This window comes from Amblyraja radiata, chromosome 4, assembly GCF_010909765.2.
Source record: "Amblyraja radiata isolate CabotCenter1 chromosome 4, sAmbRad1.1.pri, whole genome shotgun sequence".
NCBI classification, from domain to species: Eukaryota; Metazoa; Chordata; class Chondrichthyes; order Rajiformes; family Rajidae; genus Amblyraja; species Amblyraja radiata.
In genome coordinates this window covers 41,270,204-41,292,401 of record NC_045959.1, presented here as the reverse complement: position 1 = coordinate 41,292,401, position 22,198 = coordinate 41,270,204, and the positions used below count along the sequence as shown (strand labels likewise).

Sequence of the window (22,198 nt, the reverse complement as noted above, 5' to 3'; positions counted from 1 at the left end):
AGGGAGGGGATCATGGGCATTTTTCCACGCCCATTTTAGTAACCTGAGCCTACCTGACCCGACCCGACTCGCAGTGTAATCAATGTTGTGGGGCAACAGTTTGTGTGGGTTAGATTCATAAATCTGTCAGTTCATACTTCTTGTCAACAATAACATTTGATTCTGGTAATTGTCTTTTTTAATGTTTTTTAAATCATTTCTTTTTAAATGGTTCACAAGCAGTGTTTGAGTTGATTTTGTAGTAACCGGAACCGACCCGACTCGCAGGGTGATTGACATTGCGGAACTTTTTGTGCGTGATATAGGGTTAGATTCATAATTCTGTTAGTTCATAATTCTGTTAATTCTTGTTAAAGAATAAAATGTTTATAAACACACATACATGAAAATTATATAAATGTATATAATCATATAACACACACAATTATATTTCTTCTGATCCAATAATGAACTTTATTTCAGACTAGACAAGGGACATTAAATAAGAAACATTGTAAATAAGAAACATTGTAAACCTCCCCGCAACTTCACACACACTAGGCCTTATCCCCCCCCGGCACTCCCTCGCCTGCCCCCTCACTACAATGTCTCCCCCCCCCTCCTATGCCCCTCTCCCTCTCCCGTTGCCCCGGGCCCCACACTCCCTCTCCCCGCTGCCCCGGGCCCCGCACTCTCTCTCCCCGCTGCCCCGGGCCCCGCACTCTCTCTCCCCGCTGCCCCGGGCCCCGCACTCTCTCTCCCCGCTGCCCCGGGCCCCGCACTCTCTCTCCCCGCTGCCCCGGGCCCCGCACTCTCTCTCCCCGCTGCCCCGGGCCCCGCACTCCTTCTCCCCGCTGCCCCGGGCCCCGCACTCCTTCTCCCCGCTGCCCCGCACTCCTTCTCCCCGCTGCCCCGCACTCTCTCTCCCCGCTGCCCTGGGCCCCGCACTCCTTCTCCCTGCTGCCTCGCACTCCTTCTCCCCGCTGCCCCGGGCCCCGCACTCCTTCTCCCCGCTGCCCCGCACTCCTTCTCCCCGCTGCCCCGGGCCCCACACTCCCTCTCCCCGCTGCCCCGGGCCCCGCACTCCTCCCCGCTGCCCCGGGCCCCGCACTCCTTCTCCCCGCACTCTCTCTCCCCGCTGCCCCGGGCCCCGCACTCCTTCTCCCCGCTGCCCCGGGTCCCACACTCCCTCTCCCCGCTGCCCCGGGCCCCGCACTCTCTCTCCCCGCTGCCCCGGGCCGCGCACTCCTTCTCCCCGCTGCCCCGGGCCGCGCACTCCTTCTCCCGCTGCCCCGGGCCGCGCACTCCTTCTCCCCGCTGCCCTGCACTTCTTCTCCCCGCTGCCCCGCACTCCTTCTCCCCGCTGCGGATCCAATCTTTGGCCGGAAGCAAGAGGGCGGAGCAAAATGGCGGAACAAGATGGCGGGGGCAGGTTGCTAAAATGAGTCATAAAATCGCCCATGAATCCGCCCATGAGCGTACTACACGTTTGTGTGAGAGTAATCCATCTTGCTCCGCTATAGGATCTTTGGTAAGTAGTGCCTTTCAACTTCAAGCCAAAGCACCCAAGCCGCCATTTGCAGTAAATAGTGCCTTTCAACTTCAAGCCAAAGCACCCAAGCCACCATTTGCAGTAAGTAGTGCCTTTCAACTTCAAGCCAAAGCACCCAAGCCACCATTTGCAGTAAGCAGTGACTTTCAACTTCAAGCCAAAGCACCCAAGCCACCATTTGCAGTAAGCAGTGCCTTTCAACTTCAAGCCAAAGCACCCAAGCCACCATTTGCAGTAAGTAGTGCCTTTCAACTTCAAGCCAAAGCACCCAAGCCACCATTTGCAGTAAGTAGTGCCTTTCAACTTCAAGCCAAAGCACCCAAGCCACCATTTGCAGGCAGTGCCTTTTTACTTCAAACAAACCATATTTTCATTTTCAAACCACACTAAGGGGACTCACAGTTGAGTAGACATGTGTTCAGTGTTATTCAGAGCTCAGAGATGTGACCCTTTGGCTTCATCCATCTTGTAGAGACTGAGTGAGGCACACCACTTCCTGGTTTTATAGTCCCTCCCCCTCCCTCCAGCAGGGAGAATGGTGATTTTTTTAAAACATTAATATCTCTCTGATTTGTCATCGATGGGAAATATCCTCCGGTCCAGGAAGGCGGAGGGGGGCTCTGAGCGAGGTGGCCTAAAATGACGGCCGTAGGTGGTGGCGTTCTCTCGGAAATCTCAGCACAGTGGGCCAAAAGCGGTCAAGATCAGACTTTTAGTAATATAGATATTTATTTCATCATGTATGTACAGATAAAATTTTAATTTTATTAGGTACTAAATAAAAATGGCTCAACATTGTACATAACTATGGCAAATGATCATATTTTGTGGACTATGTAGGTAGAGTGTTGAAGGTGTAGCGGCAGATTTTCATACCTTTTGAGAAATTAACTCCCTAGCCGCCTTTATGAGCATGGTAAGTGATATCTTCGATACGCATGCGAGCTGGCTCACAGAGACCCTCAGAGCTTCTTCACAGATATGGTTTAAAAACACTCTTTTGATGAATAAATTCTTTATTGTTGATAGAAAACAGTAAGATACATCCAAACTTCTTCTGACGTTACTGCACTCTTCATCGAACTCCAGCTTATTACTTTAAACATTAGAAAACTCCTCGTGTCTCCGTAACACTGGCATGATCTCCTTTATGTCTTGCCTGGTTGAAGGGTTAACCTTCTCCCTACTCGCTCCAAACTAATCTAAAAACTAAACTTCTGCGCAAGCATCTTAGCTCCAAACACGCCCAAAAACATGTCATAAATCCCACCCACTATATAACGGGCAGTCTAAAATTGAAAGGCACGTGCCATCATCAATGACATGCAAAACAGGCCAAATGGCCACTACATACCGGCCCCCAATTGTTCCGAGTATATTACGAGACAATTACTAATAAACATTATAAAAATGTGGTCATAAAGGCTTAACATATATCAAATGCAAAAATAAGGGAATAAAACCCTGTGGTTCCTCGTCGGGAAATTGAACCCCGGTCAGGCGGGAATACTAAACACTATACGAACGAGGAAAAAATAGCATGCACTATATCCGCAATCAGAATTCTTCATCGACTCTTCCATCTTCACTTTCGCCTTCTTGGTTATTAATCTTATTAAAACACTGGTTTTAATTCAAAGTTGTACCGTGCATACCAAACCCTTAAAATCAGGCATGATACCCAATATATAGTCTAAAACATAATAGTCCAAAACTTTGACAGCATGAAACGTCTTCCTCCATGTCCGATCAATTCATGGATGTGTTGTAACAGCAATGTTAAAGTGTGAAAATCCTTCAAAAGAATAACAGGATCTTTAGCAATAAAGTTCACCATTAGATTTGATTTAATGTCCGGATCATTAGCAGAGATTTCAAATCCCCGTTCAAGCTATGGCCCTTCTCTGTCTGGCTTGCAGAGAGATTTTAGTTCATTGATCCATCTCATCTCGCTTAAGAAACGGTTCACTGTCAGTTCTCTGGATGCTTCATTCGCAGAATTTTCTTCTGTGTTAACATATTTCAGTTGTACAACATTAGTAACTCCCAATGCTCTTTCCATTGGCAGATCGTCTTTGTCCAAATCCAACTCTCTGGTTTCTTTGGCTCTGTCATCTAGTGGAATGCTTTCACCATTGTCACTGTTCCACTTAGAATATATGAATCCTCCCTTATTGTAAAGAGAAGTCAGATGTTCTACTGGTAGAATCGCTTCCTGCTCAGTAGACATGGATTTTAAGCAATCATCCTTGTAGAAATTATTCTTCAAATAGATTCTTACTTCATGAAATTTACTATTCTCGCCAAACTTGCGTTTCAAATTCTGGGTACGTTGCTCAGCCATACGACGATTATTCGGCAGATTAACACTTTCCTGTTTGAAAGGTAATTCCACACAATAGTGTCCGTCAGTTTTCACTGAGTAGTTCATAATATCCATGAACTTCAACACTTCATTCGACATCTCTTCAGATGGCTTGCTGGTACTTTCATTCAAGTCATGATTGTATGGCTTCATCACTGACTTTTCTAATTTATCAGTAGATTTTTGATTAACAGCAATGGCAGGACAGTTCCTCTGATTTTTGTTTTCATGGTTCCTTCTGAAGGAGCCATAGATAACCCATCCAAGTCAGGTTTTTGTAGCATACGGTCCATCGCCTTGGCTCCTAACAATCTGTATAGGTTCCAAAGCCTTCAAAACATTCATTTCGATAAGTAGATCAACACTAGAATTGATTTCAGATATCTTGACATCCTTCCGGTAAGGCCATTGCTTCGTCTTCATGTCTTGGTATATTTTGACGACCTACAGGCATAGTTCCATGTGTAAACACTTCAGATATCAGTACTTCATCCAAACTGAATAGCTCCATACTCATAATGTAATGACTCCTGCTCTCTTTATCTTTAGTCATGGTACATAATCGAATTTTAGTCTCTTCTTCTGTGATATTCAGTCTTCTCGTCAGGCTTTCTGTGCAAAATGTTGTCGAACTTCCGTGATCCAGAAAAGCATATGTTTGCAACACTGTATTCGTCTTACTATTCCTTACCTGTACTGGTAAGATAGAAAAATTACAAACTTCTACCCCGGCCCCAATATGAGCAGTTACTTCAGTCGAGGTGATAGCATTTCTAGTAGTTGGCTTCTCGGCCTGTTCTGTTTGCTTCGGTTCATCTTCTTCTATTTGCTCTGGTAGCTCATCATCCGTTTGTTCCAGCTCTTCCTCTTCCCGGTGCTCTGGTAGCTCTTCTTCAGTGTGAAGTGCTTCAGGATGATATTGCTTGCACTTAGAACAAATCATAGGACTCTTAGTCTCTCACCATATATCCTTTTTTTCAAACATCCAAAACAGATTCCCTTCTGGCTCAAGAAATTAATCTTTTCTTCATATTCTTTCATTTTGAATCTTCGACACCATCTTATGGTGTGACCAACCATCACATAACAAACAAAATACTATTTGCTTGCTAGTATATACATTTCCTTTCATTCTATCAGTCTTTTCCACAGGTATGGTTGTGATAGCAAAACTACTTCTCTTAGGTTCTGATATTTCTTCAGTTTTGGTAAAAGTAGAACCTTTGTTAGTTGGAATCGGTTGGTAATCTTCAATAGTCCCTTAGTGTGGCTCTAACATGTTCCATACTTCTCTTTCTAAGAATTTCACCAAGTCTGGTAGCCTGGCTACATGCTTCCTCTCATCTCTTATTTTGCCTGCTTCGTCTCTCCACTTTTCTCTCAGTCTTCTGGGCAACTTGCTCAAGATGATTCTCGTATTACTCACAAGATTTCCTCCATGTGGCCGAGATTTCTCATCGAGCTGTAACAATCTCTCAGAAATATTGCATAATGCTTCCTTCCCCATCTAACGGCTTGATTCCTTTCCAAGCATGGGCCTTCTCCATGTATGCGTTAGCAATTCTCTGTTCATCACCAAAACATTCTTCAAGTAATCTTGCCTTTATATAACCATGGCTGCCTTGCTCTTTCTGACAACTTTCTACAAGTACTTTCACACTTCCACTTGCGTACTTCACCAGAAATCATAAACGCTCCTTTTCATCCGTAACTTTTGTTTCTAATATTTCTTCTAATGCCCTTACGAAAGCTTCATACTGCAAAGGATCTCCACCATACGTAGGAATTTCTGCTGGTGGTAGAAATGAGAGAGGTATGTTGTCGAGCTATGATCTCGTTGCATTCAGTTTGCCTATTCAACAGTGCCAATAATCCATCCTGATAACTCTGGCTTGGCTCCACCTGTTGATAAACAGGCCTTTGTGATTCAAATTGGCTTGCTCGAGCCTGTGCACCAGGCCTCGAAAAAGTGTGGTCCGCTGTTGGTTTGTCTCGAGCATCTACAGACGCTCCAATAGTAGTTTGTTTCAATCTAGCACACATTTGCTGAGATGAAATTTCAGCCATCTTCCTCTGTTCCAATGGATTTTCAAAGCCATGAAATCCGGTGGACCTCGATTGTGGAATTGATCCAACTGCTAATTCACTTCGAGCAATCATTCTTCTTGGCCCAGAGCTCATCGTCTTCGATGATCTAGAGCTGTATCTTGACCCCTCACTTTTCAGTCGCTCCTCCTTTGCTTTGGCCACCGCCATCTTTGTGTCTAATTCCAGTTGGTCCTTTCGTCGCCTCAGCTTCTCTTGCTGTCGCGTCATCTGTTGCGTCATCTCCTTATGTTGTCTCATCTCTTCTTGCTGTAGCGTCATCTGTCGCGTCATCTCTTCTTGTTCTTCCTCAATCTCATGTTTCTTCTTCATGGCATCCACCTCTGTTGAGAGAACAGCTAGCTCAGCTTTAGCTCCCAATCGAGCAGAAGCCCTCGAAACCGAACTGGCTGAAGAACCAGATTTATGTCTTGATCCCCGCCTATTTATTTATTTATTTATCTGTCTATTTATTTGTTTATTTATTTATTTATTCCGAACAAGTAAAGACATTAAAGACATTAATAGTAACAAACTCGAAATTATCAAACAATTGGACATTACAATCAATATTTACAAAGCAATGAAAAGAACAAAAGCAAAGTTCCAATGTCCAACTCTGTGTCTGTACAAGCTCGAAAAGGAGTGAGAAGAAGAATAACTTATTAAATCTCACCCCTTTTCCCCAACACTTCTACCATATTTAAAAATCAATTAATTACTAATAATAATACTACCCTAGGCAATTTCCCATAATACCTACAGACATATATATACATACAACTATTATGCACATACAAACTTCATATCTGAAGTACCCAAACATAAGTAAACAATAGTAAAGCAATAAATAAACATTAACCCCCACTTGTCAACCATCCCCTCCGTCCCTGTACCCCTTGAAAATTATTTTTTTATATATCATTTTAAAATGATTCATGTTTGTGCATTGCTTTAATTCCCAGTTCAATTTATTCCACACTCCTACTCCACAAACCGAAATACAAAAGGTTTTTCTAGTCGTACGGACTTTTTGTTTCTTAAAGTTAAATATTCCTCTTAAATTGTAACCCCCCACACGCTCGTTAAATAATTTTTGAATGTTTCCAGGTAAATTTTTATTTTTGGCCCTAAACATTATCTGAGCTGTTTTGAATGTAACCAAATCTTCTAATTTTAATAATTTTGACTCTAAAAATAATGGATTCGTATGACCCAGATACTTAGCATTATGGATAATACGAATTGCTCTTTTTTGCATCATGGTTAATGAGTGTATCGAATTTTTATAGTTATTACCCCAGACTTCTGCACAATAATTTAAGTAGGGTAAAATTAATGAACAATAAAGAATACGGAGTGATTTGTAATCCAGAGCTTGCTTGGCTTTGTATAATACAGAGATACTTTTTGACAATTTTAATTTTACATGTTTAATATGTGATTTCCAGCTTATTTTATCGTCAATTATAACCCCAATAAATTTATTTTCATGCACTCTTTCAACTTTCACCCCATTTATCTTTATACTTACTAGTGTATTTATTCTACAATTACCAAATAACATTATTTTAGTTTTACTCAGATTTAATGAAATTTTATTCCTATCAAACCATATTTTCAATTTACCAATTTCTTTTATTATTTTATCCAATAGCTGTTTTAAATTTTCCCCAGAACAAAAAATATTTGTATCATCTGCAAACAAAACCAGCCTCAAGACATTGGACACATTACAAATATCATTTATGTACATGATAAATAATTTTGGGCCCAGCACTGACCCCTGTGGTACATCACACACAATGTCCAAACATGTAGAATTATGACTACCCAGATTTACAAACTGTTGCCTGTTAATTAAGTAGCTTTTAATTCAGTCCAGTACTATTCCTCTAATTCCATACCTCTCCAATTTTTTTAATAAAATATAATGATTAATTGTATCAAATGCTTTTTTTATGTCAATGAATATCCCAGCTGCATATAATGCATCATGAAGATATATTGGAGATATTATCTCGTAATTTCATCTTCCATTCTGGCATCTTGTTGCTTCACACTTCCAGCTACTAAGCTCGTAAATTGTGACATAATTTCAGATAACCACTTCTCTGACTTTTTCATGAAACCATTGAATATCTTCTTGTCTTCATCCCACTGGGTATGACTTCTGCGTTCTTCCCAAGACGGCTCTGAACACAGCAGTACATCTTGCTTATTGCCAACCTCCTGGGTAAGGTCCCATAGTTGGCTCATATTAGATTTCACCTTAATCACGTTCTGTTCTGATTCCATTTGTTTCTTCTGTTTCTCAATTAATCTGTTAACGTATCCATAATTCGTTTCTTTCTCTCTCGGTTTCTCTCAAGCAGGCAGCGTGTGAAATATCTGTGCACTAGTGCCTGCAGTTTCTCTCAAGCAGGCACTAGTGAAAACATCCTCTGCACATCCACTCTATCCAGAAAGTAACATTACCAAGCATGGGGCTTGATGGAGAAATTCTAAATTATAACCCCCTATAAACAAGGTAGCATTTTGTTAACCCACCTCTACACCCTCCCCTGAGCTTATACAACTTTCCTGCAATGGGGCGATTATGGATTACTGGATGAGCAAATCCAATCAAAATTACTGAACACACCAGCGATTTGTCATGCAAAATTGCTTTGGCCATAGATTTGGCATCTCAAAGTGAACGGGAGTTTCAACCAGCACATGCTGGCACAGTCAAAAGGCAGTTCCAAAACACAAGCATGACAAGAAAGGGAAAAGGCCTTCACAACGGGGTTCTGGTAAAAGCGTAAACACATGCTATCGATGCAATGGCCTCAGAAAGCAAATACTTAAAATGCTACAATTGTCAAAAAACAAGGCCAAATTGCATCAGCATGTAGAACACCAAAGCAGGTCAAAGCAAAACAAACGGCTTGGCAAAACTGAACACGTGGGGTTCATAACCTCGAAGAACTGTCAGAGAGTGATGAACTTGGAGTGTGCTGCATCTACGCTACAAACGGTGGGTCTGGAAAGGAAGACTTTCCGACAAAGGTCAAAGTAAACAATCAATACATGACTACGCATAAAGACTTTTAGAGTAGTTTGGTGGTGGGAAAAGTATAGTCGATGGGACAACCGCTCCAGACTTAGAGCTTGTGAATTTATAAAAACTGACAAAGGGTCTAGGACTTGAAACGTTAATCCTGTTTCTCTTTTCACAGGTGCTTGTGTGACTCGCCATTTCCAATCTGCTATAATTTAAAATTTCAGCATTTGCATTTCTTTACTTTCATGTATTTTGTCATTCATTTTGCATCAGGAATGCCAAGTGTAGTATTTTAGAATGTTGCAATTGCCCATGGTCCAATCCCATTATTTGTAAGATATGTTAATTGGCATGTCAGTGGTGAGAAAGACCAAAAGCATAAAAGTGTGTGGAAATGTGGTAATAAATAAATAGTTTTAACAATTACATGAAAGAAAAATTTGTTGAAGAAGTAGAGGAAACTTTGAGCGAGTCAGTAATTGTTGGCACCAGGTTCAGTTTGAGAGAGTGAAAATTGTTCGGTAACTGATGATAACCAATTACAATGAACATTTTGCTCAACCAAGCAAAAATATAACCTGGGCTTTATTTATTCAGCTTGTAATTTTGTTTGATATACAATTGAAGGCTGGTACCTTTTTGCTGGAAATTTCTGTACAGGTTATCCATTATATTTTGCTGTTATGGTCAGGTTTTTTTTAGAGAAACTATGAAATAAACTGGTGCTTTAGTTAGTGTTAGACACCAGGAACTGCAGGTGTTGGTTTACAAAAAAAGACAGTGCTGGAGAACGTGGATAGGTGATGTTTTGGGTCGGGTCCCTTCAAACTGATAATATTGGGGGGGGGGAGAAAGCTGGAAGAGACGTGGAAGCGGTACAAAACCTGGGAGGTGATAGGTGGGTATAAGTAAGGAGAGTTTTGATTGGCAGAAGGGCGGACAAGGCCAGAGATTAGTGGGGGGGGAGGGGAAGAGAAAAGGCTTGAGATATGAAGATAAGGAAAAAAGAGGTGAAAATGTGGTCAGAGAAAGGGATGTAGGTGGAAGGGGAAAGGGGCAAGTGATGGGTGAATACAGGTGAGGGGAAGGCTTGAAAGACAGATGGTTGGACTAAGGCCAGAGATAAAAAGACATAAACTGTGAGATAAAGATAATGATAGAAGAGGCATGAATTATGACGCCAGAGAAAGGAATATAGGGGGAAGGAGAAAGGGAGAAATGGTTTGTATTCTAGGTTGGACACAGGAAAGTGAGGTGGAAATTAAAGGAGGAAGGGGTGTTTGTGGGTTGGTTACCTAAAATTGGAGGTACTTTGTGGTTTGTAAAAATTAGGTTGTAAAAGCTACCCAAGCGGAAAATGAGGTGCAGATCCTCCAGTTTACGTGTGGCTGGGGGGGGGGGGGGGGGGGGGCAGCAGAGGAACAACTCCAGGACTGTTTGGAGTCTGTAGACTGGGCAATGTTCAAGGACTCGGCAACGGACTTGAACGAATACGCCACAGTCGTTACAGACTTTGTAAAGAAATGTGTGGAGGACTGTGCGGACCAACTGGCTGGAGTTTTTACGGACATTTTCAACCTCTCACTTCTGAGGTCTGAGGTCCCCACCTGCTTTAAAAGGGTATCAATTATACCAGTGCCCAAGAAGAGTAAGGTGACGTACCTCAATGACTATCGACCAGTGGCACTAACGCCGGTGGTGATGAACTGCTTTGAGAGGTTGATCGTGGAGCAAATCAACTCCTACCTCGACAAAAACCTGGACCCACTGCAGTTCGCATACCGCAACAACAGATCAATGGTGGATGCAATCTCGCTGGCCCCCCACTCCGCTCTGGACCACTTGGACAACAAAAACTCATATGTCAGGCTGTTATTCATCGATTGCAGCTCGGCATTTAACACAATCATCCCCTCCAAGCTGGTTACCAAACTCGCAGAACTGGGTCTCTGCGCATCCCTCTGCAATTGGATCCTCGACTTCCTCATTCACAGACCACAGTCTGTTCGTATTGGTGGAAATGTGTCAGCCTCGATAACAATCAGCACGGGAGCACCTCAAGGCTGCGTGCTCAGCCCCTTGCTATACTCACTCTATACTCATGACTGCGTAGCCAGTCACAGTGTGAACTCCAAGTTCGCTGACGACACCACTGTTGTGGGACGTATCACTGATGGGGATGAGTCAGAGTATAGAAGAGAGATCGAGCAACTGTCCATATGGTGCCAGCGCAATAACCTAGCCCTCAACACCAGCAAAACCAAGGAACTGATTGTGGACTTTGGAAGGAGTAGGAGGGGGACCCACAGCCCCATTTATATCAACGGGTCGATGGTTGAAAGGGTCAAGAGCTTCAAATTCATGGGCGTGCACATCTCTGAAGATCTTTCCTGGTCCGAGAACACTAATGCAATTATCAAGAAAGCTCATCAGCGCCTCTGCTTCCTGAGAAGATTACGGAGAGTCGGTTTGTTAAGGAGGACTCTCTCTAACTTCTACAGGTGCACAGTAGAGAGCATGCTGACCGGTTGCATCGTGGTTTGGTTCGGCAATTTGAGCGCCCTGGAGAGGAAAAGACTACAAAAAGTAGTAAACACTGCCCAGTCCATCATCGGCTCTGACCTTCCTTCCATCGAGGGGATTTATCGCAGTCGCTGCCTCAAAAAGGCTGGTGTATCATCAAAGACCCACACCATCCTGGCCACACACTCATCTCCCTGCTACCTTCAGGTAGAAGGTACAGGAGCCTGAAGACTGTAACAACCAGGTTCAGGAATAGCTACTTCCCCACAGCCATCAGGCTATTAAACCTGGCTCGGACAAAACTAATTATTAATAACCCATTATCTGTTACTTGCACTTTATCAGTTTATTTATTCATGTGTGTATATATTTATATTATGGTATATGGACACACTTATCCGTTTTGTAGTAAATGCCTACTATGTTCTGTGTGCTGAAGCAAAGCAAGAATTTAATTGTCCTATACAGGGACACATGACAATAAACTCACTTGAACTTGAACTAGCCTCACTAGCAATGGGGGAGGCCCAGAACAGAAAGGTCGGTATGAGAATAGGAGGAAGAGTTAAAATGGTTAGCAACCAGAAAATTGGGCAAACCTTGGTGGACCGAGTGCAAATGTTTGGTGAAATAGTTGCTTTAGTTAGCTAGACAGATTTGTTTTGTATGGTATATATTTGGGCATTTATAGCTTTGACTTCATATCTGAAAGGTCTGGAGGGATATGATCTGCATTGACAAATATAAATCTCAATTCTCCTAATGCAGTTATTAATTTTAATTTTAAAGATTATGTCCAGTGCCCTTATTGCTAGAGAAGATTTAACGAGAATGCTGCTGACAGGCACATTTCTTTCTGCAAAGAACAGTCTGCTCGTCTGACCAAGTCTAAACTTGGAATTGTCAAAGGGAAACAAAGCTCTCAGGTAACACAGGTAAAGCACACACATTTTGTGTAATAAGTTGATTTAATTCCATTTGATAGGTTTGGGAGCTAAGGAAATCTTTAGCTGACATCGGTTTGTTGCTAATAGTGAGGATTTTGTGGTCAGCAGCCAACAGCACATTCCTCACAGATTTATGTGTGCTTTTATGCTGCTATTTCCAAATATGATGTAACTGTGCAAAAGGGGGAAAGTTGTGCATCCAAATACTTTTTAAGAAAAATATCTCACATTGGAAATGTAAATTAAAATATTAATTCAATGGAAAAGTGTATTCATGATTTGATCCAAATCTTGTGATGTATCGATTTTTAAAGATGCTGGGAACCTTCCCATATCCATGGGGTATTGGGAGAGGACAGTGAAGAGCAACCGGGTGATTGTTCTTGCTTACATTTAGCATGGGTAAAAATGGGGAAAAAATAGCAAATTATCTATTGGATTGTTGCGATCTGGAATACATTGCCTGATGGAAATTGATTCAGCGGTAGTTTTCAAAAGAATTGTGACACGTCTGAAAAAGGCAAACAATTGTTATATTATGGGGACATCAAGGGTGAGAGGTAAATTGAATGAGGCCCAATGAATTCCCTATTTAAACCCGTCTCACGGTGCGAGTCCACCCACGAGTGATCCCGAGTTTAAAACAAATCAAACTCGTAGTAATCACGTAGAATTAACGTAGCGGGAACGTCGGAAATCGTAACGCTAACGGCAGGTACTCGGGAAACTTGTTAACTCGTGAAAATCTTTCAACATGATGAAAGATTTCCATGAGTCAAATTTACTCTTGAAGTAAAAATTTTAAACTTTTAAACTCGTTGTAAGAACGTAGTAGCCCGTGAGTTTACCGTAGTGACTCGTGAGCCTACCGTGGGCACTCTTTAACTCAGCGGGACAGGCAGCATCACTGGAGAGAAGGAATGAGTGACGGGATGACATTTCCAAAATTCTGCAGCGTCTTTGAGTTACTCCAGCACTGTGTTCACTTTTTGTCAACCAGCATCTGCCCTTTCTTGTGTATGACATTATTTGTACTTCAAGAGTAAATTTGACTCGTGGAAATCTTTCATCATGTTGAAAGCTTTTCACAAGTTAGCAAGTTTCCCGAGTACCTGCCGTTAGCGTTACGAGTTCTGACGTTCCCGCTACGTTAATTCTACGTGATTACCACGAGTTTGATTTGTTGTAAACTCGGGATCACTCATAGGTGGACTCGCACCGTGAGACAGGGCCATTATGTGGGACTGTTCTTTGATTTGTGAATAACTAGTCCTTTGACTTTATCCCTGTGCAGCACAAGTCTCCAGTGCTTAAGAAGACTAACTCTCCAGTGTCATCACCTAATGCATTGACACGGATTCCCCAACCTTCTCATGGAAAAACTGTAACTGGTATGTGATATGCAGATGCTTTCTCCATTACTTTATGTCAGGGAAAAGAAATTCAAATCTGTGAATGATGCCCAAGGATTTTTTTGTGTGGAGTGGTGGTGGTGGTGGCACCAGTTTGATTGTGGCCCACTGGGGTATTTGTGACAAAGAACAAAGTAATTGCCAATTTATACCGAAGGAGTGTTTTAAAATATATTAGACCAAGTGCAGACCCGCTGGGTCTGTTCCCCCAACGTGCGGTTGTGGGGGGGGGGGGGGGGGGGGGGCGGCATGCAGCGTCACACACACTAACTATCCCGCACTCACGCTAATTCCCCCCCTTGATATTATAGTAATATTATTAATTTGCTCCTTTTAACCCATAACCACCCTATCTACTGACGCATAGCCCCCAACTTGCAGTCACATCTAGAGAGGGAGGGGGGTGGGGTTAGAGAGTGAGGGCACAGAGAGAAGGGGCAGAGACAGAGAGAGAGAGAGAGACAGAGACACAGAGAGGGGCAAGACGGATGGGGTTGTGGAGAGGAGGAGAAGAGGGAGGGTGGGTGAGGGGGAAAAGGTGGGGGAGGAGAGAGGGTGAGAGTGAGGGGGTGCTGAGAGGGGTAGAGCTGGGGAGGGTGGAGGGAAGAGGGTAGGGGGTGTGGAGGGGAGGGGGTTTAGGGGAGGGAGGGTGGGGGAGGTGATGGAGGGGGGGGGAGGGGGGGAGGAGAGAGGGGGGAGAGGGTGTGCTGAGAGGGGGGGAGGGAGAGGGAGGATGGAGGGAAGGGGGTAGGGGTGTGTGGAGGGGAGGGGGTTTGGGGAGGGGAGGAGAGGGAGAAAGAGGGGGGAAAGAGAGGGGGGGGAGGAAAGAGAGGGGGGGGAGGAAAGAGAGGGGGGGGAGGAAAGAGAGGGGGGGAAGGAAAGAGAGGGGGGGAGGAAAGAGAGGGGGGGAGGAAAGAGGGGGGGGGAGGAAAGAGAGGGGGGGAGGAAAGAGAGGGGGGAGGAAAGAGAGGGATAGGGAGAAAGAGAGGTAGGGAGAGAGAGAGAGAGAGGGTGTATTTTTACTTCAACCCAAACAACCATTTGCAGGCAGTGCTTTTTTCCTCAAACTAACCATATTTTCATTTTCAAACCACATTATGGGTACTCACAGCTGTGGAGACATTTGTTCAGTGTTATTCAGAGCTCTGATTGAGGCACACCACTTGCAAAGACTGATTGAGGCACACCACTTGCAGAGACTGATTGAGGCACACCACTTCCTGGTTTTATAGTCCCTCCCCCTCCCTCCAGCAGGGGCAGCAGAGAGAATGGAGAATTTTGTAAAAACATTAATATCTCTGTCATTTTTCATCAATGGGAAAAATCCTCGGCACACATGAGGCGGAGGGGGGCTCTGAGCGAGGTGGCCAAAAATGACGGCCGTAGGTGGCGGCGTTCTCTCGGAAATCGCAGCACAGAAGGCCAAAAGCGGTCAGGAACAGAGATTTAGTAATATAGAAGATATCAGCTACCTAGACTAGGATTGGAACCCACATGAGAGCTTGTAGCCTGAATCAGCTAAACTAATTGTGAAAGGGAAAAAAAAAAATACTAAGGATTTCAATGTTCTTTATATTATTTTTCAAAATCATGCTTGTGCATAGTGAAATTTTTAACTTGTTTGCTACCCATATATTTGTTTCATTTGAGTTTTCTCTGCAGTTTGTCTTTTGTGAGCAGCTTATGTTTGAGGTATAAATTATAACAATTTTTATTTGTAATTATCAATTTTACTTTGGAAACCCATTTGCCATCAAGTTGCTACTATGTCTAGCAAATGAGAATCCAATTTTAAATTTATTTTCATATTTATATTAATTTGCAAATGTTTGAATGTGTTGTATATAACATCGGTTTTCATTTTTAACCATTTACATCATGTCATTGGACCCGAAAAGGACCATTTGACCTATTAAGTCTATACCATTCAATCATGGTTATCTTCCTCAACCCTGTCACCTTCAATAATTTCTAATATTTATCAAAAGCATTTAAAAATAAAACTCCCAACTTTCATAGGAAATGAAACTACCCTAACTTCTGGGAAAGTCTTCATTTCCTATCCAAGTGGGGAGTTTTATTTTTAAATGCTTTTAATTAACATGTTGTCTGGGGAAGGGCAGTCGGAAACCTAGTTATGCTGCCTGTGGCTTCACTGATGAATATATAAGATCTTTCAATTTGGTCCAGTTAAATCAGGTAACAGGCAGTGTTCAGCATGATCTAGCTGGTAATGTTTAATTGCCATCCTAAATAATGTGCACAGTTGGTTGTAATCTTCAAAAATCTCCTTGGACAATCCCATCCCTACACTGATAATGTGCGGAGGGGTACTTCCACATTGAGACTGTAGATACCATGTCTTCAGTCAATAAACAATACTTAAACCTAAATATTAATCAAAAATACTTGTGGTTGGGTTAATGTGGTAAATTATATTCAAACATACTTGTTACTTATTAATCACAAATGACTTTGCTGTGGGTTACCTGTTACTTAATTCTACAAATATCCAGGCTTCCTCTCTCGTACATGTTCTGAAACACAATCTTACTTATAACCATATAACAATTACAGCACGGAAACAGGCCATCTCGGCCCTACAAGTCCGTGCCGAACAACTTTTTCCCCTTAGTCCCACCTGCCTGCACTCATACCATAACCCTCCATTCCCTTCTCATCCATATGCCTATCCAATTTATTTTTAAATTATACCAACGAACCTGCCGCCACCACTTCCACTGGAAGCTCATTCCACACTCTGAGTAAAGAAGTTCCCCCTCATGTTACCCCTAAACTTCTGTCCCTTAATTCTGAAGTCATTTCCTCTTGTTTGAATCTTCCCTATTCTCAAAGGGAAAAGCATGATCACATCAACTCTGTCTATCCCTCTCATCATTTTAAAGACCTCTATCAAGTCCCCCCTTAACCTTCTGCGCTCCAGAGAATAAAGACCTAACTTATTCAACCTATCTCTGTAACTTAGTTGTTGAAACCCAGGCAACATTCTAGTAAGTCTCCTCTGTACTCTCTCTATTTTGTTGACATCCTTCCTATAATTGGGCGACCAAAATTGTACACCATACTCCAGATTTGGTCTCACCAATGCCTTGTACAATTTTAACATTACATCCCAGCTTCTATAGGCAATGCTCTGATTTATAAAGGCTAGCATACCAAAAGCTTTCTTTACCACCCTATCTATATGAGATTCCACCTTCAAGGAACTATGCACGGTTATTCCCAGATCCCTCTGTTCAACTGTATTCTTCAATTCCCTACCGTTTATCATGTACGTCCTATTTGGATTTGTCCTGCCAAGGTGTAACACCACACAAATACTTGTGTGATCTGCTTCTATTAATGGTACTGTAGTTCCAGGAATGGTTAGTCCTTTTGTCGACTAAATATTGTTTTTATTATCAAAGATTGAAAGTAGTGTTGTTATTCCAAAAGATGTCTTAAAATTTTTTTGACATAACTAATGAAAACCACGTCTTCAGTTTGCATCTTGTATATGTAGAGGAAGTGCAATCCATTTTTCAAAATAACTTGACTATTACAACTGCAGTAAATTAAGTTATAATCAAATATTTTGTTGGCAGCGTTTCCTACCGCCAAAGGTACTTTGTCATCAACCAATGAAAATAAACTTCGAGATGGATCACCAATAAAACGGAGTCCCTCTGGTGCTGGTAATGTTTCTGGAGCAGGAAGTCATGCAACTGGGTGAGGATGAACCAACTCATGTAGAAGAACCTCTCTTCATTTTATGATTCATTTTAAATCATTACCAGCTCTGAGCATTTGATTATTTGAGAAATTTAAATCAAATGGGTAGAACATTGATTTTCCCCTTTTTTTCTGGAATCTAAATTTGATTTGGGGTGGGATTAGTGAGGTGAAATCTATTTCTCAAGTATGGCACATGCTTCCACTTCACCTTGACCCTTAGTGAAGCATTGTTAATAATTGAGTATTAAATTAGTACTTTTACTTGAGTATCACAATTAGGGCACTTCTATTTTAAATTCTGGTGGACCAAATTAAATGGGGATCTATTAAAATTATTTAATAATCTCTCTCCAAATCCTTTCAGTTTCCAGATTCTTTAATGTCTCTTCACCTAATCATAAGTTTCCTCACACAAGGCGCCACATTGAAGGCACTCTGCTTACAGCCTGTCTGTTTTTCAACCTTTTTTTAACTTTTAGTCATTTTTAAAGTTTGGGTTGGAGGCTTATTTAGTTTTTCTATGTGGGGGAGGGGGATAGGGTAAGAGGAAAACCGTTTCCCAGTCACTTCCTGGCAGGGACGCGATTATTCTCCGTGAAGAGTCCTCGCCCCCCTCCTCGCGGCCTACCACCTGGATTGGAGCGGCCTTTCCTGCCGAGGACGAAACCAGAGCTTCAGCAGCGGAAGCTCTGGTCTCGTGGATTCACCGCGGAGCGGGCGATGCCTTACCTGGGATCGCCGTTTGGAGCTCCAGAGTGCTGGGCCGCTGCTCCAACATCGCGGAGCCATGGTTTGGAGAGCTCCCATCGCGGGCAGCGCTGACCAACATCGCGGAGACCTGGGGCCCTTTGCCGAGCCCCGCCAGCATTGAATCTCCACCCAGCGCCGCCTGTGAACTTCTGGGAGCTGCGGACTCCGGTAGGAGGTGGCCGATTCGGATGTCCAGGCCGCTGAGGACGTCCTCCCGTCCCGACGTTGGACTTCCATCACCCCGGCGAGCGGGCCTGATCATCGGGCCGTCCGTAGCGGCGACAGCTGGAGGTTCGGGAGCCCCCCGACCACGGGAGGACAGCAGAGGAGGATGACTGAATTTTGGAGCCTTCCCACACAGTGGGAAATTTTGATCCCGCTGTGGGGATGTTTGTGTTAAGACTTTGTGTTCTGTGCTCTTTATTATTTGTATGGTTGTATGGCGACCACACATTTCACTGTACCAATTGGTACATGTGACAAATAAATGTGGCTTGTATCTTGTACATATATTTAAATTCTGCTTCAGCGATAGTCATGGCAGAAAAGTTCACAACCTGTGACGAAGTTTATATTTCATATTCTTTGTTAATTGTTTACATAATCTTCCCTTTAATATTATTTTGTAATGGTGAATTAAATCATTTTCTCATTGGGCAAATGCCACATTTCCATTGGTAAACATGTTGATGTGTAGGTTTACTTGGTGCTTTTTATGTGGTTGCATGGTTTTTATTTTGTGTGTTTCTCAGTACCCAGATTCTGCAAAAGGTCTCCATAATGAGAATGAAATTATCCTGATGACTTAATATTCACACAATTTGCAGCCTTAAATTTCAAAGTAATAAGCAATAAGTGCAGTGGAGGCATCTTCCCAACTCTGGGCTATATTTTCAATCTTGAAGGAAGTTTCAGTTACTTACTTGGCTATTTAGATGGAGAATTAGTGGATTGAGATACTGAACACTAGTCACTTAAGGTAAGTCACTTGAAGTCCATAGGACCACAAAGTGGAAAACGTAGTTGCAGGACCTCCTGATTTGGGAAAAAAAACAAAAAAACATTTTGTCTTGTCTGACTTGGGTGTGTGTACATACACGCATTAGGTCACTTGATTTCTTCTTTCTGAGATGTCATTACTTTTTAATGTTCTTTGCTTTTGTCCTCTAATTTCAGAGTCTTTGCTTATTACATAGCTTTTTTTAGCGTTAAATGTTTTATACAGTTGAATTTAGTATTAAATGGGGGTTTTTTTCTGTCTTGTCTGCCTACAAACAAAGCTAAACTGGAGTTTCCGATTGCTTACCAATTGTGAAAGCTGGACAGCTCTTATTCCACAAAGAAAATTTGTATCCTGAGTGTAACTTGCAGAATTGAAGGTTGAATTCTGCAATACTTTCCAGGTCATAATATTCCACTGCATTTTTCTTCCGTTAAAGACCATTACTCCCAATCATCGGATATTTCTGGGGAATCTCAGATCGGATATTTATTAGCATATGCATATGGATGCCACGGAGTATTAACTTTTAAGTATAGGCCATTTGTGTGCATTTTCAACAACAAATTATTGTACAGTTCACAGAATCTAAATCGTATTGAATGAAATACACTGCATATTTATATCTGCCCCAACACAAGTAATAAATTAGTTTTTACTCCCTATTTTTCTTTGGAAGAAGCTTTGTGAGGAAGAGCAAATTTTAAAGAGGAATTACAATTTTATTTAACTAATTCTGACATTGTTCCTGTGTTTCAGAGAAGGGGAAACCTTTTGAAAGAAATCGGAGGGACAGTATTAACCATTTATAAAGGTGGAATTTCAGTAAGAATAGTAAGCATACATTTGTTTAGAGAAGATTATGGCAAACTAACAATTTTTGCAGGCAGATTGATGAGGCTTTTAATAATTTAGTAATGTGAATTTTAGTAAAATTATTAATATTCATTAAAAGAAAAATATTTGTGATACAAGAGAAAGTGACAAGTTAAATTCAAAGTTAGTCTGGCAAAGTAAAGCAAAGAGTTGGCTCGTTATTTTTGATTTGAAAGACGCTTCTAATGGAAGTCTGCAGGGCTAAATGTTATCAGTATTTTGCTGTATACTACCTGACCTGTAACTCAAATTAACTAATTGCTGTCTCCCAAATTATTGCACTTGGACAAATTAAAATTGTCTGGATTTTGGGACTGCCAATCATGTCAATGACAGTGTAACAATAAGAGCAGTAGTTGAGAATACAACGTGCTCTGCAACCAAGAGTAATAGATTTTGGGTGATGCAGTAGTGCAGCTGCTCGAGCTGCTACCTCTCAACTCCATGGACCTCAGTTCAATTTAGATCTTGCGTGTTTGCACAATCTCTGTGCCCAATTGGCTTTCCTTGGGGCACCCCAGTTTCTTTCACAAAAGTGCAGGTTGGTAGGATAATTGACCATCGTTAATTCCCCCTCTCATGCAGGTGAGTGGAATAATGTTGGGAGAGCAAATGGAACAGGGAGAGTTAAACGGCTCAAAGTAGGATTAGTGTAATAATCGGTGCTTGATTATCAGCACCAATTCAGTGGCGCATTGCCCATTGTTTTTGTGCTGTATCTTTCTATGACTGAAATCTAGTGTAGAATATTCAAACTAATTTCTCAATATGGCATCTAAAAGCAGCTTATTGTTTGTTTATCTGACAAATCTCCGTGTTTAGTTATTTAATTAGTCTCTAAGGAATTGCTGGACTTCAGCAGTTAATGCAGTAATGTTTTGTGGTGAATCTGTGGAATTCTCTGCCACAGAAGGTAGTTGAGGCCAGTTCATTGGCTATATTTAAGAGGGAGTTAGATGTGGCCCTTGTGGCTAAAGGGATCAGGGGGTATGGAGTGAAGGCAGGGATGGGATACTGAGTTGGATGATCAGCCATGATCATATCGAATGGCTGTGCAGGCTCGAAGGGCCGAATGGCCTACTCCTGCACCTATTTTTTATGTTTGTATTCAATAAAGTATGACAGACTGAGATTAGAAACCTTGGGTTACATTAATTAAAGTAGAGGTTAAAACTTTTAATTAGAACATTCCAAAAGTGAAGCATTTTAATCAAGTGGTAAAGAGAGAATTTCAGGAATAAGAAAAGTGCAATGACTACGATAGGGTTATACGATTATTCAGATTCAGATTCAGATTCAGAAAACTGTATTGTCTGTCGTAACAGAAAATCTTCTTTGACGTGGCTCAACATACAACCAGGACAATGTACTGATAAGCAGTCATACAACACAGATTTCTGTGAGCACACACCGTGGTAATAGATCTTAAAAGCAAGTATAAAGATTAGAAACTATAAAAAATAGTCAAGATAAAAGTTGTGGATACGTGTAAAGTGACAGTGCGTCAGGGTTAATTTGTCCCTTGTTCATTTTTTATTTAAGCTGTTTATGACAATGGGTATGGATGAGTTTTTGTGGATGTTTTTCTTGGATAGGGGGACTTTATATCGGCGGCCTGATGGCAGAAGTTGGAAGGACTTGTGCAGGGGGTGGGTGGGATCCTGTGTAATGAGGTTGGCTTTCCTTTTAACTGCCTGGGTGTGGAGTACTGATAATTGATTTTGAGTTTTGCCAGTTATTTTGCTTGCTTGATTGATGATCCGGGAAAGCTTTGATTTGTCTTTGACAGAGGTGAGGGTGAACCAGGATGTGATGTTAAAGGTGAGTATAGATTCTGTAAGTGATTTATAGACAGCTGTTAAAATGTCCTGTCTGACATCAAAGCTCCTGAGTTTCCTCAGCAGGAACAGGCGTTGCTGTGCCTTCTT

The 22,198-nt window shown here is 42.1% G+C and overlaps 1 protein-coding gene across 1 annotated transcript in view; it reads left to right on the top strand.

Moving 5' to 3' along the window:
• The window catches only part of zc2hc1a (zinc finger C2HC-type containing 1A), a 60,317-nt gene that overhangs the window by 25,577 nt on the left and 12,542 nt on the right, over window positions 1-22,198 (top strand). Inside the window, 3 exon segments of the mRNA XM_033019249.1 lie at window positions 12,340-12,485; window positions 13,792-13,888; window positions 17,515-17,638. Of these exon segments, the coding sequence (XP_032875140.1) occupies window positions 12,340-12,485; window positions 13,792-13,888; window positions 17,515-17,638 (367 nt within the window).